The sequence below is a fragment of the Lycium ferocissimum genome, unplaced genomic scaffold, assembly GCF_029784015.1.
Source record: "Lycium ferocissimum isolate CSIRO_LF1 unplaced genomic scaffold, AGI_CSIRO_Lferr_CH_V1 ctg285, whole genome shotgun sequence".
In the NCBI taxonomy this organism is placed as follows: domain Eukaryota; kingdom Viridiplantae; phylum Streptophyta; class Magnoliopsida; order Solanales; family Solanaceae; genus Lycium; species Lycium ferocissimum.
This window is the reverse complement of record NW_026724299.1, coordinates 626,270-643,047: the sequence shown is the minus strand read 5'-3', so window position 1 is coordinate 643,047 and position 16,778 is coordinate 626,270. Positions and strand designations below refer to the sequence as shown.

Here is a 16,778-nt window from a genome sequence, read left to right as displayed (position 1 = left end):
TGTGCCCCTATATCCCAATTTATATGATGCACTTTAAATTTTAATATGTACCAAAAAGAATTATATATTTTTATATTTAGAAATACTGTAACTTAAAAATTCCCTTTTTATCCTTAATGAAATGATCTACAGTCACACAAATATTTATGACTTATTTTAGACTATGAGTTTTAAAAGTTTTTCATTTATTTTTAAATTTTATGTTAAATTAAACTATATCGAATAAATTGAGACGGATGAAGTAGCAATTTATAATAACAATAATTTCGAGTCTGGGTAATTATATGAAAGTCGATGAATGAAATACGTAAAGTCAAGAAGCAGATGGAAAGCATATTGCAACTGGCTCTACACCTGACATAAGTCCATTTATTTTTTGTATATATTTGTGGTTCGATGAAAAGACAACTACCGACGAACGGGGTCCAGGTTGGTTCTCCATTGGCATATTACATTATAGCCCTACAAATCATAAAACAGCAAAACATTAGAATAGAATAATAATAATAATTTAAAATTGTCCATTTGCAGTTACGTGTCCTCTGAGTCAGACAAACATAAACTGTAACACAACACATCCACATTCAAATTACGTTTTCTAACTTGATTCTTTCTCTATCCCTGTTGGAATTCACGTCAACTTAGATGCCCAGAAAACTTGTACAGTACTTAATTTGTAAAAATTAAGAACTTTGTGAAGGGTTCTATTCAACTTTTTAACAAGGGATCTTGTTCTTTGCTTTTCTTTTGTGATTTGGGATTTTTATGTACAGAGTGAAGAGATGATTGAATATTGAATTTAGTGCTAACAAAGGATGATGAGAGACAAGAGAGACATAAGGCCTGTTATCTTGAAATTTGGGGTTGCTTTAGCTCTTTCTCTTGGTGGAATTATCTTTACCTTTTTCAGAAGCAAAAGAATCAAGCCCTCCAATTCCTCTACCAGTTCAGGTTAGTCCCTAAACTTCATAACCCTAAGAAATGACAAAAAAATTGGACCTTTTGTTCCTTTGTTGGACTTCTTTTCCTCATTTATTTTTTTGTTTTTTGGGTTTGATTACAGGTGGTAAAAAAGGTGAGCTCAAAAATGATGATCAGACAACACCTGCCTCGCGGAAATCAGTTTTCGATGTGCCAGAGAGATATGTAAGTTCATACTGATGATTCTTGTTTTGATGTTCTTGGTTCTTACTTATCTAATTTTAAGTTTTGAGCTAAAATATTGTTGGAATTGAAGGACAACCTTTTGATTATATATTTAGAGCCTGTGTGGATTGGCTTATAAGTTCTTGCCACCTTAAAACTTTGTTTTCGCTTTTTTGAGTGTTTGGCTGAGTAAGAACATAAAGCGATTTTATGTTTAAAATAAGTTCAAAAAATATAATTGGGCAGTTGGAACTTTGCTTGCTTATCTAAAAGCATAAAAATATTTTCAACTTATAAGCTGCTTTTTTTAAGTACATCCAAACAGGCTCTTATTCAATTTATCAGCATAGGATGTATTAGTTGGTTATAGATTGCTTTGATAAGTGTTATATTAGAGAGGGTGGAATGAACTGTGGAAATGATTAATTATAGTTGGAAGAGCTTCTTGTAAGTAATAATTTCAAGCATGATAACAGTTAATTTTTGCCGTATTTGAGTTGGGCCTTTGCAGTATAACTCTTGCTTTTGTTTTCACTTGTTATGTACAGCAGCAAAAGACTCTAGTGACTGCAATGTTCATGGTGTCGTATTGCTCATTCTGTAACTTTAAATTGTTAATTTCTCGTAAAGATGATTTTTTTCTTGTTTCTTCCCTTCTCCTTTTCACTCTGATTATGCTTTGGATGTACTTATTAATAGTTTACTTTTGGAGAGGAAAAGAATTGAATGATTATCTCGAATGCTTCCCTATTAACAGATTGTTGATCATTTGTCCTGCTTGTGAGCTAATCACTTCTTTGTTTCTATGGCAGGAGGAGATCTCCATATCAAAAAGCATTATTGAGAGTTCTAAAAGTGGTCCATCTACAATTTGTAGGTCTGATGGAGATAGAGATGGGCTTCTTTTGCCGGAGTTCAATGAACTTGTAAAGGAATTCGGTTTTTCACCTAGTAAGGATGTCGAAACGCCACTGCAGGATGCAGATTCACTAAAAGAATACAAAATTGTTGGAAGGGATGACCATGAGCAAGAGATTAAGAACATGAAGACTATTGTTAAAACTCTTAAAGAAAGGGAGAGAACTCTTGAGAACCAACTGCTTGAGTATTATGGCCTCAAGGAGCAAGAAAATGCCGTCATGGAGCTTCAAAATCGTCTAAAGATACACAAGATGGAGGCCAAGCATTTGGGGTTAAAGATCGAGTCTTTGAAGGCAGAGAAGATTGAATTAGAGGCTCAAGTGGCTGATTATGCAAAGGTTGTGTCAGATCTTGAAGCTGCGAAATTGAAAATAAAGCAGCTAAGAAAGAAACTCAGGTTGGAAGCTGATCGTCACAAGGAACAGATTTTATCCCTTAAAGAAAGAGTTCTGAAGCTGCAGAACGAGGAAAAGAATGCTGTTGAAACTGAATCAGACGTTCCGTTACAGCTCCAAAAACTCAATGACTTGGCAAGCGAGGCTGATGAGTTGAGGAAATCTAACCAAAGCTTAAGAGCAGAAAACTTGACACTGGCTGAGAGACTAGAATCTGTTCAGACCCTTGCCACTTCTGTTCTTGGAGATGATGAAGTACGTCTTTAATTCGCGAACTTTCCTTTTCAACTTTGTCTATTTCATGTGTTTTTGCTGACCTTTTCCTGTCATAGGTGGAAGCACTGAAAGAAGAATGTCAACGACTGAGAAAGCAAAATGAAGATTTATTAAATGAAGTTGAGCAGCTTCAAGCAGATCGCTGCAGTGATGCTGAGGAACTAGTCTATCTTCGATGGTTAAATGCTTGCTTGCGATATGAACTGAGGAACTATCAGCCTGTCCAAGGGAAAACAACTGCAAGGGACCTCAGTAAAACATTAAGCCCCAAGTCCGAAAAGAAAGCCAAGCAACTAATTCTTGAATATGCAAATAAAGAAGGCCAAGCGGATAAGGGGATCCACATTCCAGATTTTGATTCTGAATTGTTATCCTCCCAGGAATCCTATCTTTCAGACTCTTGTGAGTTTGATGATACTTCTATTGATAATTATTCAGCACATAAGGCTGACTCTTCAAACAAAAGTAAAGTCTTTGGTAAGCTTATGAGATTAGTACGGGGAAAGGACCATCATCGTAGTCAGAGTTCTCCTGAAATCGTTCACAGTCACAGTTCTTCTGGTTACAATTCAGATACAGCTGTTATAGATGCTGGAGCTATTAGGCTCCGTAGCAGATCAAGAACATCATCTCAGGGTTCATCCAAACAATTTATAGATTTCCATTCAGTTTATCAAGGTTCAAGGAGCGATAAAGGAGAAAGCAGAAAAAATTTGACACGTATGAGGAGATATAGTGATGTGGGCTCATTAGATTATATCTCTAAACGTCTTGCTGATTCACCCCAAGAAAAAAGAAATGACCATGACCAAGAAAATGTGCAGAAATCTGAGTTAATGAAATATGCAGAAGTTTTGAAAGGTTCTCGCTCTAAAGCATCAGTTCGCAAGAGAGCAGCATCAATTAGTTTCTTCTGACTTCTATAAATATAAAAGACTTGCTTCTTTTTTTGTTTCCCCAACATTGTTGCCCCTCTTTATGGATAGAGGTAGACATAGGTTCTATAGTTGTGTGATCCTTCATCATGCAAATCAACTTATTGCAACATGATTACTTCAGTTGTTTACACTGTGTAGTCCTACAAAGATTCCAAATGTAACATACAAACTAGTGTGCAGCTTCTTACATGGAAGTTATCATGAGGAAATTTTGATTAGCAAAAGGAAACAGAAGAAAAGAGTATACATGTGTGTAACATTAGATATCAATGTTTGATTTTCTATGTAGCTTCTGGTGCTTTTTTTCTTCATTTTAATTCAAATTAACCCCTTGACACGAACTGTACAGAATGAATCTTGAGCCTAACTCAAACTCAAAAGTTAGCTCATGAGGGAAGGATTGCTCAAGTCCATATAAGGAGACCAAAAACCCATCTACAACCGATGTGAGAGAATCAACATGAATGCTTATTCATCTTCTAAACTCTTAAAGTAAATAGTAATTGTGATGAACTTTTGATCTCTTCATTATGATGGAAAAGCAAAATTGGTTCTTTTTTCATGTGGATGACAAGGAGCCAAGCCCATGTAAGATTTTCTGATTCAAATGCGTTGCTCAGTCAATTTCAATATGCAGGATCATTAATGCAACTTGTGCTAAGTATCTTCTGACTTATGGGCTATGGTTGCCTTTTATTTTTTCTGGTATGTGTCAATTTTCACTAATGCAGGTTTGAAGCAACTGCGTGTATTGTAGGAAATCTCCTAAATCAAAGTCTTATTTGCTTTCCTGTGATAATTTTACATATATTGATGAGGAGTCATGCTTGACTTTCAGAGATTCTTAGACATGTTTACAAGGAAGCTACAATCATCCTCATCTTAGAAAATTATTGCTTCTCATACTCAACTTGTCAAATCTACTTTATACCAAAAGAGCTAAAAAAAAAAAAAAAAAAAACTTCTCCAGATTACTCTTATTGCCTCTTAGAATGTCAAATCCCGAATTATTATTCTTATCTTAGTCGAATGACTTTGATGATTAGTTAAAGGTTAATTACACTACCTAGTCATTTGTACTGCATACGTAATGTTGGTTTTGATTCAACTTCAAGAAGTTTAAATAGGATGATAAGGAACAGTTTATATTCTTATTTTAGTCAATGACTTTGATGATTATTAAATCTCATGTTACATACGTCTTGCTTATTTTAATTCAACTTCAAGAAATTTACTTAACTAGGATGATGAAAAACAGTTTAATTATCATTATCTTATCTTAGTCGAATGACTTGGTCTAGTTATATCTCCTGTAGCCCTCTAAAATCCACCCTTTTAGTTTCTGTATATCCTCTTTTTCTCTTTGTTCTTCCTTGCGTTAGCTTTGTTTCTTTCTCTTCTTTTTGCCAAATACTAAACCGGAAACACACAAGGAGGCCATTTCGCCCTTTATCTTTGACTTGCTATTCATCTTATGTATCCATAGTCTCTTTTCTCAATGCGATTGCCAAAACAAATTATAATCATTGTATGGTAAATTAGGCTGTCACAAGTCACAACTATTTAACTCAACCGATTCAAAATTCTTCGTCAATAATCAACTAATATGAATATCAATCTTCGGCCACAAAATTTTAGCCTAAAAATTATTATCAAGATGGATTTTAGAACTATTAACGAACAGAATCCTACCCAATTTGAGCGACATTACGTCTACCAATTCGTGAGTGATTTAGATTTTCAATTAAATACGCTTCAACAAGTTAATAAAATATCATACTTCAACAAGTTTATGATGAGCGCAACATCATAATTTTAGTATAATCTTTGTTCTCCTAAGTTATTAAATTGTTCACAAGTCTCGCCAGATTGACAAAACTTGCATGTGTTAATTGTTAACTAGTTATATGACAAGCGCGTCATAATAATAGGGGAAAAAACATAAGTAGACAATATATAATAATATTTACATACTCATAGCAGGTAAAAATAATTAACATTACATGACAGTTAAGAGTTTTATAGTAAACCAATTGCTATGAATAAGATAACCATTTAGACGTGAATAACATAAATTCCTATAATTTCATTCATATTTGTAACTACTTTTGTACAGTTTCATACTTATTTGCTTTTTTTTTAAACCTTTTCTACTTCCTTCTTATTCTAATTAACCTCCTTTCATTGTTCATCCATGATTCCTTCTTATTCTAATTAACCTCCTTTCATTGTTCATCCATGGAAAATAAAATCAAAGTGTTTAATTCAACACGATGAGAGATGGATTGTTGAACACAATTTAGTACAATAACTTCAGTGTTGATAGCGCCTTTCTGGACATGGTATGTGATTTGTATTATGCGTAGTATAATAAAAATGTTATACATAGTCCTTCGAGATGGCTCAGTTGGTTTGGAGGGTGGTTATCCACATGACCTGGGATCGATCCCCCCTCAATGCCTTTTGAGTCGAGCCTGTCGCATAGGGCTTGCCTAGTGCGGTTTACATCCCCTGTGTGGTTTGCAGGCTATTACACAGTGGGGGGTTTATCCAGTGCGGACACAGTGCTCATCACAGAGTGCTCACCTGAAGGGTAGAGGGTGTAGTGGCTGCGGGTTATCCTGGGGTTCCAAAAAAAAAATGTTATACATAGAATAATATTCGTATAATTAATTACAACATAGAATAATATTCGTATAATTAATTACACCTTTTATAATAGATTAGATATAACCTATAATTTAATTATACACTGTATCTAAATTTTTATATACCTCTTATAATTTTATTACACGTTATATACTAAATTTTATTATGTATATTGTACGTGTGGATGATTACTGTGGTTCTCACCCTTCCTGCATCAAATAGATATAGCCTTGCGTAAATCCTGCATAACTCGAAGCCAGCAAGAAGAAAATATGGAGATGAATTGAGAGATGAGGATGTATTAGTTGAAGAGAGAGAAATGAGAAATATAAGTATTAATCGGTTAAATAAAAGAGATTAACAATCATAAAGGACTTGCCTGTTACCAAAGAGAGAATAAATGATAATAATGATTTAATTGAATCCCTAATTTTAAGGGATAATTTTTCCGTATAATATTTTTACAATGTGTTCTTTTTGAAGAATTTTAGAAGCTATGCTAATTACGTGCTTAAAATTAATACCGTGACTAATGGTGTAATTTTCTCATTATAATTTTAGTACAATCTTCATTCTCTTTTATTGTTAGAATTTCATTGTCTTATGGATTGGTAAGACGTGCCTATGTTGTAGCGTCAGGATCAATTTTGCACAAAATTGTTAAACAAGGACAAAACTTAAACAACGGCTCACGAAGTTTTATATTTGTGCCATTTTTATTTTTGTGTGCGCTAAAATAGGGGTATCAAGACTTTTTGACATAAGTGGCCGCTAGTGCGCTACCACAATAACGAAAGTTTGTCTTTAGGTCGTCAAAAACACAAAATTGAGCTCCTCCTTTGTTGGTTTTGTAGCAGTACTGTTTTTCTTTTTTAATTTTTAATTTCACATATTAATCAAAATAATTATGAATGGTCCAACTAGAAAAGATAAAACTTCGGGATTTCCTCCTCGAAATCTTTTCTCTTAATTTATTCACTAAATACAAAACGTTACAAACTCGACATTTCCCACAGTGTACAAATAACACGCCTAATTAACCTAAAGAAACCAAGTTGTTTCTTTATTGAGTATAACATGCACATTACTCAGAGACACACCAATTGTTTATCATGAGACTTCTTCATTTGACTTGTAGAAAAGAGGAGTTTCAACAACCACAGCGGGTACAACAGGCACCTGGGGGTGGTGGTTCACAACACCCCACACAATGAAGACATGCTACGGTAGACTTGCTCGCCACGAATTCTGTAGACAGAAAACACATACGTGAGTTTAAAACATATAGCAATTAGAGACGGATCTAGAATTCAATGGCAATCACCGTACTTATGCCTATTGTTTACATGTTAGATTCGTCTCTGCCTTGATTCATGAATTAGTTAGTATAATGTCACATAAATTTTCAAGTTTGATAAGTGACTAATACTATGTTTATAATGATAGTTATGATGTGAAAATATACCTTGAGGGGTTCTAGCAGCATCGCAGGACCATAATAGCAAGGGAGACAGGAGAATAGCATAAATCATAAGTGTAATCATTATGGACCTTATGGAGTTAGAGAATGCTGCCATTGCAAACCTATACGAATTATTAAGTAACAATTTTGAAAGCTTTTTTTAGAACTTGAATATCAAGCTCAATGCGTTTGGATGTATTTATATGAATTTTGACCGTGTGTACAGATACTACAAAACAAGCAAGTATATTGACTTGGAGAAAAATGAAAAGGTTAGGAATAACAAAGGGAATTTCTGAAGTAATTAAATAGTATGAATAAAAGATGAAGTCAAGTCACCCAATCAACCAGACCAAGGAAATTACGTAGTCGGAGGTCTATTTAAGCATTAAAAAAAGACTATTGACCAGACCAGGGGAGTATGTAACATTCAAGGTGGGGTTCAATTGAACCCCTAACTTTCGGCACGGAGTATTATGTGTAAAAATTAATTAAAATTACAATAAATAATAGACATGAACTCATAACTTTTAAAATGCAATGGGTTCAACCAAGAATCTTAAAAGGTTGAATCCATAAAGTTTAAATCCTGAATCCGCCTCTGGACTAGACCAACAATATTTTCTAAATTCATTGAAGTTTCATGCACGTCATTACTCTTATTTATTTTTGGTACTTTTAATCCAAAAAATTCTTCCTATGTAACTTTATTTCTTGACTGATTCAATAGTCGAATAGATTTTACTTTTTTAGTTGTTAAATAGACGTTGTAGTTTCCGTGGTCTAGTGGATTAGATGACTTGACTTCATCTTCTATTCGTTGTAAATTACTAATTAAGAAATTTCCTTGCTTGCCATAGTGGGAAATGGGAATTTTTTTTCCCTGAAACGAAGATTTTTATAACTGAAACTTAAGAGGTTCATGCAGGAAAGTACGGACAAACATACATGAGATAGGTCTAAATGATGCTATCTCTAAATTGCAGTGTTGAAATAACTCTAAGCGAAATTATCTCTAAAATGTCTTTGTTAAAACTAGAAATGATGGATAAAGTGGTATAATAATCCCAAAAAACTGATTCTCCTATTTCTTGATGATTTTGTGATCCCATATCAGCCAACTTGTGTGCCACTGAGTCCATCTCCCTGTAAATGTGTTTCACCTATACTTGTATTATCTGTTGTTAGGTCCCTTTTTCTTCTTTTATACTTTTTCTGTTATTAGGCTTTAGTTTGGGAAGTGGATACCTAGAAAATGATCAAATTTATTCCAGATAGTTGTTACCTATTGCATGTATCGTATTACTATAAATTATTTTAGTTATATAGTGTTTGTTTCGAATGATTATTTAAACTGTATTGTGTTGTTAGTCAAATCAGTTGTTATATAACAACAAAAAAATATCAATTTATGTAATGTCCAGTTTGGTGTAATCGCGTCGTGCTTCGTATTTTTTTCTTATCTTTCTCTTTATTATTTAGTAACTAGTAAATATGCCCGCGCTTCGCGCAGTACATTAGTCACTAATTTTAATCACAGCCGTAAAGTGAAGCAACAATTATCATAAGTGATCTCTTTTAGAAATTATTTCACCAAATGTTAAAAATAGCTGCAAAAAAATGCCTGATTCAACATCGATGAATATTATATTAAACATTGATAAAACATGCAAGGATGTAGAGACCTACTCCGATGTAGAGAGTGAGCTAATAAGTAGTAGTACAATAACTACTATAAATCCATCTTACTAAAGAAAGGAAATACATCAAATGCCACATGGATTTGCAGCTTCCATACTTGTGCACTATACATTGATCACCCTGGGAAATTAGGATTAGACATGGCCTATATCAGAGAATCCATATCAATATTAAACTTTTACACAAAGCAAATTCCTATATTTTGGTAAAATCAAAAGTTCCAGCAAATAGAGATTTTCCAATATTATAGTACATGAGAAACATTGATGTTAAGCAATAGCCCGAGCCCTCCTGCGTCACAGAAGCGGTGCTTATTTCTTGATAGTCAACATTTGATCCTGATATTTCCGCAGGCTTCAGCAACCCAATTTTACCCCAGTTCCTCTCCATCTAATTAATATCTTCTACTGCACAGTTTGCTCAACAATGTCTGTATTGAACGCCAAAGAAATGAAACAATTGTACATGTTTCTGCAACATCATGAAAATTATTCCTCCTTTTAGGGATTTATAAAGTTGAACATTCTGCTTGACTGCTCATAGCCATTCCTAGGAAGGAAGGAACTGCTGAGCAAATCGGTCACCTCTTCTTGTGAAGTCCGACATTCCCAATCCCAACATCCTCACTCATAGATGACGGTCAACGAAAAGAAGATGCGCAAATGATATCAACTTGGCTATCACATTCAGAAAACACAACACAAACCTCCACTGGACCACACGCGGAGTCTATACTTCATAAGTCTGTCGATTTTGCTCCTTTTGTTCTGTTTCGATACCTATTCGGCTATGAGTCATGTCAATAATAGAAAACAGACTTGCTTTAGGAAAAGCCATTGGGAGATGGTTGACATCCACTGTCATAGTTGAATTAATTTGGCTGAAGCTCTTGATAGTATTTTTGTCATGCATAATATGAAATGGTTTAGTAGCCATGTGCGAAGAAAAGAAAAGGAAGAGAATGAGTAGGGGAGACACACTATCTGTGTAAAAATGCTGAAAATTTAAGAAATACTACCGTTCAAACAGAGAAGCTAGTTCGTTAGGCTCCGAGGAAGTACTTTTAAAGGAAGTGAAAAGGAAAACATATAAGAGCATGACTGCCAATGGACTCCTGCATCTCTTCCTCATGACTTTATCTTGCTGCCTCCTCCCTGTTTATACAGAATCAGGAATCTGCAATTTTCTTTAAAGGAACACGTTAGCTAATTTTCTTAGTATTCCCTACTTAGAAACTCAGGAATTAAAGCCAACATTTTATTGAAAAAAGGCCATCGACTCTGTGGAACCTAATCATTGTCTCAAAATCATCAAAATCCAATTTTTATGGTCTCAAGATTTGGGTCGTCCTAACATGTTTGACATCATTTCAATTTCATTGAAATATTCACATTGTAACCTTTAATGTGATTTTTCTACCAAATCCACCTAGTTAACTTGTACAAAGGTTGTATGTAGAACAAAGTTGGGATTAATAGAGATTCTCATTTCCATGTTATTGATCTGCATCAACTTAAACGTGACAATTTCTTCTCAGTAGCATATAGGTACTTGGCTAACTTAAATGTTGGCTTTTAAATATTATTGTTCTGCATCAACTTCACAGCTTCACGAAAATGGGGTAATCCTAAGAAATAGCCACTTTTGGACAGTTTGTTGATCTATAGTCAGCATTGCCAAGCCATTGAAAAATAGTCACAATTTAAACGCGGTAAACTAATCGGAAAATAGCCATAGTTAATACTCCAACATTTGTTCTTAAAGTTTGTACTCTTACAAGTGAGATTCCAGCATAGTGTCGTACAGTCCAAAAATTCCTATATGTGAAACAACTTGGAAAATCGAGAGGCGCATTACATTCATTGGGTAGGGAATGCATCAAGACTCAATTAATTATTATAATACTACATGCATACTAATGAAGAATGAGTAAATCAAAAGAGATAGAAAACGAAGAACATTGTACAGGAATTATGAAAGGAGAAGAAAGAGAAACTTACCTTAGAAGCAAAGGGACCCAAAATACCGTGATTCCCAAACAGTCCGAAAGAGGATTGCGAAGGGCAAAGTGGTATAACAGAGAGGTCAGATGGCCTGAAGCAATTTAATTGGCGGCAGAATAGAAAACTGAAGAATAGACTGTTCATCCTCTTGAAGCAGAAACAAACACCAAATAACGTAAAGGTAAAGATAAAAAACTCCAAACATCTCATAAATAAATAGTGCATCAGAAACTCGGTTTTTGCATCACCCATGATGTCTTGAAGGGGAATCCGAGTACCTCATCATCTGCTAAAGTAAAGTCAAAGAATAAAAAAAACTCTGAAACACAATGACGGAAATACAGCACCAATTTGAAAATGATGAGTTTAGGAGAAAGAAGAAGAAATCAGGAGTACTATAAATATTGAAATTAGAACGTCTGTAATTTACGGGGTGGGGGGAATTCCCTTATGAATATATTATTAGGATTACCACTAACATCGATCTCTTACTGGATCGTTGAATGAACTTGATTCTACTCTAGCATTAAAATTTGAGTAGATTTTCCCAAATGATAATCAACCTAACATCAAAAAACTTTATTAAAAGAAAGAAAGTTCCCTTCCTGTCATTAGCTAAAGTGCTAACACACGAGAAGAAGAAATACAACCAAAGGCGAAAGCCGCGGAAAAATGAAGATACAACAGAGAGCCAAAGGATTTGCATAATCCAGATAATACTCAAAACATTTAGGTTCAAATTGCTAAATTCTTTGTTGAGTTGTGGCATTCTACTCCATTGATATCTTTTGCATACTTTGAAAGGGATAAATAGTAGAGATGAAAGATTGATCCCACTATCCACATCCTAAAAAGAAATTCAAAATCAGGAGAACACTAAAATAAAGAACCAACAAAATTACTAAAGAGAGGAGAGAAATTGAAGGGAACAAACCTTAACAGTAAAAAGCTTTAGAAAATTTCTGAAAGAAGCTAATAATATCTGCATTAATGATTTCATTTTCAATTATATATTTAACAAATGCAAGTATAATCTGGGTTCTTCGACTTCAAAAGCCGCAGCCATTGTCGGATCCTCCAAAAATACACTACATTTGGAGGATTCGACATGCACTCATCGTTATTTTTTAAGAGTCTGAGTTCTAACATAAAACAATGATCGTAATCCAAGCTCGGAAAGCTTCTGAATAAAAACTCTATAAATGTTGTGTCAAAGGGAAATATAAAAAAAAAAATCTAAAATAAAATTAACCAACTTGCAGATTGTGAACATTTGAACATCAGAACATTTAGGTTCAAATTGCTAAATTCTTTGTTGAGTTGTGGCATTCTACTCCATTGATATCTTCTGCATACTTTGAAAGGGATAAATAGTAGAGATGAGAGATTGATCCCACTATCCAAATCCTAAAAAGAAATTCAAAATCAGGAGAACACTAAAATAAAGAACCAACAAAAATACTAAAGAAAGGAGAGAAATTGAAGGGAATAGACCTTAACAGTAAAAAGCTTTAGAAAATTTCTGAAAGAAGCTAATAATATCCCCATTAATGATTTCATTTTCAATTATATATTTAACGAATGCAAGTATAAATCTAAGTTGCTCGGACTCTCCAAAAAAGCAGCCGCACCTGTGTCGAATCCTCCAAAAGCACACTACTTTTGGAGGATTCGACATGCACTCGTTGTTATTTTTGAAGAGTCCGAGTTCTAACATAAAACAAAGATCGTAATCCAAGGAGCCAAGCAAAATTGGTTCTCTTTTCATGTGGATGACAAGGAGCCAAGCCCATGTAAGATTTTCTGATTCAAATGTGTTGCTCAGTCAATTTCAGCATGCAGGATCATTAATGCAACTTGTGCTAAGTATCTTCTGACCTATGGGCTGTGGTTCCCTTTTATTTTTTCTGGTATGTGTCAATTTACACTAATGCAGGTTTGAAGCAACTGCGTGTGTTTTAGGAAATCTCCTAAATCAAAGTCTTATTTGCTTTCCTGTGATAATTTTACATATATTGATGAGGAGTAAACCATGCTCGACGTTCAGAGATTCTTAGACATGTTTACAAGGAAGCTACAATCATCCCCATCTTAGAAAATTATTGCTTCTCATACTCAACTTGTCAAGTCTACTATATACCAAAAACAAAAAAACAAAAAAAAAAACAAAAAAGAACTTCTCCAGGTTACTCTTATTGCCTCTTAGAATGTCAAATCCCGAATTATTATTCTTATCTTAGTCGAATGACTTTGATGATTAGTTAAATCTCAGGTTAATTACACTACCGTCATTTGTCCTGCATACGTAATGTTGGTTTTGATTCAACTTCAAGAAGTTTAAATAGGATGATAAGGAACAGTTTATATTCTTATTTCAGTCAATGACTTTGATGATTATTAAATCTCATGTTACTTACGTCTTGCTTATTTTAATTCAACTTCAAGAAATTTACTTAACTAAGATGATGAAAAACAGTTTAATTATCATTATCTTATCTTAGTCGAATGACTTTGTCTAGTCATATCTCCTGTAGCACGCTAACATCCACCTTTTTAGTTTCTGTATTTCCTCTTTTTCTCTTTATTCTTCCTTGCGTTAGCTTTGTTTCTTTCTCTTCTTATTGCCAAATACTAATCAGGAAACACACAAGGAGGCCATTTCACCCTTTATCTTTGACTTGCTATTCATCTTATGAATCCATAGTCTCTTTTCTCAATGCGATTCCCAAAACAAATTATAATCATTGTATGGTAAATTAGGCTGTCACAAGTCACAACTCTTTAACTCAACCGATTCAAAATTCTTCGCCAATAATCAACAAATATGAATATCAATCTTCGGCCACAAAATTTTAGCCTAAAAAATAAAAATTATTATCAAGATGGATTTTAGAACTATTAACGAACAGAATCCTACCCAATTTGAGCGACATTACGTCTACCAATTCGTGAGTGATTTAGATTTTCAAGTAAATACGCTTCAACAAGTTAATGAAATATCATACTTCAACAAGTTTATGATGAGCGCAACATCATAATTTTAGTATAATCTTTGTTCTCCTAAGTTATTAAATTGTTCACAAGTCTCTCCAGATTGACAAAACTTGCATGTGTTAATTGTTAACTAGTTATATGACAAGCGCGTAATTATAATTTTAGTACAATCTTCATTCTCTTTTATTGTTAGATTTTCATTGTCTTATGGATTGGTAAGACGTGCCTATGTTGTATCGTTAGGATCAGTTTTGCACAAAATTGTTAAACAAGGACAAAACTTAAACAACGGCTCACGAAGTTTTATATTTGTGCCATTTTTATTTTTGTGTGCACTAAAATAGGGGTATTTAGACTTTTTGACTTAAGTGGCCGCTTGTACGCTACCACAATAACGAAAGTTTGCCTTTAGGTCGTCAAAAACACAAAATTGAGCTCCTCCTTTGTTGGTTTTGTAGCAGTACTGTTTTTCTTTTTTAATTTTAAATTTCACATATTAATCAAAATAAATATGAATAGTCCAACCAGAAAAGATAAAAGTTCGGGTTTTCCTCTCGAAATCTTTTCTCTTAATTTATTCACTAAATACAAAACGTTACAAACTCGACATTTCCCACAGTGTACAAATAACACGCCTAATTAACCTAAAGAAACCAAGTTGTTTCTTTATTGAGTATAACATGCACATTACTCAGAGACACACCAATTGCTTATCATGAGACTTCTTCATTTGACTTGTAGAAAAGAGGAGCTTCAACAACCACAGCGGGTGCAACAGGCACCTGGGGGTGGTGGTTCACAACACCCCACACAATGAAGACATGCTACGGTAGACTTGCTCGCCACGAATTCTGTAGACAGAAAAACACATACGTGAGTTTAAAACATATAGCAATTAGAGACGGATCTAGAATTTAATTAAGAATCACCGCACTTATGCCTATTGTTTACATGTTAAATTCGTCTCTGCCATGATTCATGAATTAGCTAGTATAATGTCACATAAATTTTCAAGTTTGATAAGTGACTAATACTATGTTTATAATGATAGTTATGATATGAAAATATACCTTGAGGGGTTCTAGCTGCATCGCAGGACCATAATAGCAAGGGAGACAGGAGAATAGCATAAATCATAAGTGTAATCACTATGGACCTTATGGAGTTAGAGAATGCTGCCATTGCAAACCTATACGAATTATTAAGTAACAATTTTGAAAGCTTTTTTTTAGAACTTGAATATCAAGCTCAATGCGTTTGGATGTATTTATATGAATTTTGACCGTGTGTACAGATACTACAAAACAAGCAAGTATATTGACTTGGAAGGAGAAAAATGAAAAGGTTAGAAATAACAAAGGGAATTTCTGAAGTAATTTAATAGTATGAATAAAAGATGAAGTCAAGTCACCTAATCAACCAGACCAAGGAAATTACGTAGTCGGAGGTCTCTTTAAGCATTAAAAAAAGTAAATGAACACCATTATTTCTATGAATTATTACTATTGACCAGACCAGGGGTGTATGTAACATTCAAGGTGGGGTTCAAATTGAACCCCTAACTTTCGACACGGAGTATTATGTGTAAAAATTAATTAAAATTGCAATAAATAGTAGACATGAACTCATAACTTTTAAAATGCAATGGGTTCAACTAAAAATCTTAAAAGTTTGAACCCATAAAGTTTAAATCCTGAATTCGCCTCTGGACTAGACCAACAATATTTTCTAAATTCATTGAAGTGTCATGCACGTCATCACTCTTATTTATTTTTGGTACTTTTAATCCAAAAAATTCTTCCTATGTAACTTTATTTCTTGACTGATTCAATGGTCGAATAGATTTTACTTTTTTAGTTGTTAAATAGACGTTGTAGTTTCCGTGGTCTAGTGGATTAGATGACTTGACTTCATCTTCTATTCGTTGTAAATTACTAATTAAGAAATTTCCTTTTCTTTGTTCACTTGGTTCTCCTTCCAAGTCAACGTACTTGCTTGCCATAGTGGGAAATGGGAATTTTTTTTTTTTTTTTTCCTGAAACGAAGATTTTTATAGCTGAAACTTAAGAGGTTCATGCAGGAAAGTAAGGACAAACATACATGAGATAGGTCTAAACGATGCTATCTCTAAATTGCGGTGTTGAAATAACTCTAAGCGAAATTATCTCTAAAATGTCTTTGTTAAAACTAGAAATGATGGATAAAGGGGGAGAATAATCCCAAAAAACTGATTCTCCTATTTCTTGATGATTTTGTGATCCCATATCAGCCAACTTGTGTGCCACTGAGTCCG

At 33.9% G+C, this 16,778-nt stretch overlaps 1 protein-coding gene, 3 long non-coding RNA genes and 1 other non-coding gene across 5 annotated transcripts; 1 reads left to right on the top strand and 4 right to left on the bottom strand.

Moving 5' to 3' along the window:
* Positions 1-517: 517 nt before the first annotated feature.
* LOC132043757 (protein CHUP1, chloroplastic-like) lies at positions 518-3,964 on the top strand. Its single transcript, XM_059434223.1, has 5 exons — positions 518-665; positions 774-951; positions 1,064-1,146; positions 1,959-2,717; positions 2,795-3,964. The coding sequence occupies exons 2-5, from the start codon at positions 816-818 to the stop codon at positions 3,653-3,655; spliced, it is 1,839 nt and encodes a 612-aa protein (XP_059290206.1). The 5' UTR covers positions 518-665; positions 774-815; the 3' UTR covers positions 3,656-3,964.
* Positions 3,965-7,248: 3,284 nt separating this feature from the next.
* LOC132043794 (uncharacterized) lies at positions 7,249-8,041 on the bottom strand. The gene is made up of 2 exons (XR_009411937.1): positions 7,791-8,041; positions 7,249-7,573 (listed from the first exon to the last, which is right to left on the bottom strand). It is a non-coding gene; the product is annotated as an uncharacterized LOC132043794 (long non-coding RNA).
* A 1,597-nt stretch (positions 8,042-9,638) lies between these two features.
* On the bottom strand, positions 9,639-12,516 carry LOC132043791 (uncharacterized). The gene is made up of 2 exons (XR_009411936.1): positions 12,426-12,516; positions 9,639-12,338 (listed from the first exon to the last, which is right to left on the bottom strand). It is a non-coding gene; the product is annotated as an uncharacterized LOC132043791 (long non-coding RNA).
* LOC132043818 (small nucleolar RNA snoR60) lies at positions 11,712-11,783 on the bottom strand. The gene has a single exon (XR_009411938.1). It is a non-coding gene; the product is annotated as a small nucleolar RNA snoR60 (small nucleolar RNA).
* Positions 12,517-15,007: 2,491 nt separating the features above from the next.
* On the bottom strand, positions 15,008-15,902 carry LOC132043788 (uncharacterized). Its single transcript, XR_009411935.1, has 2 exons — positions 15,556-15,902; positions 15,008-15,336 (listed from the first exon to the last, which is right to left on the bottom strand). It is a non-coding gene; the product is annotated as an uncharacterized LOC132043788 (long non-coding RNA).
* Positions 15,903-16,778: the final 876 nt, after the last annotated feature.

What these genes read in the sequence shown, in the direction of transcription:
- LOC132043757 (XM_059434223.1), top strand. Translation starts at nt 816, where the DNA reads ATGATGAGAGACAAGAGAGACATAAGGCCTGTTATCTTGAAATTTGGG. An exon ending in CAATTCCTCTACCAGTTCAG is followed by an intron (nt 952 to 1,063) that starts GTTAGTCCCTAA and finishes GTTTGATTACAG; the next exon opens with GTGGTAAAAAAGGTGAGCTC. An exon ending in TCGATGTGCCAGAGAGATAT is followed by an intron (nt 1,147 to 1,958) that starts GTAAGTTCATAC and finishes TTTCTATGGCAG; the next exon opens with GAGGAGATCTCCATATCAAA.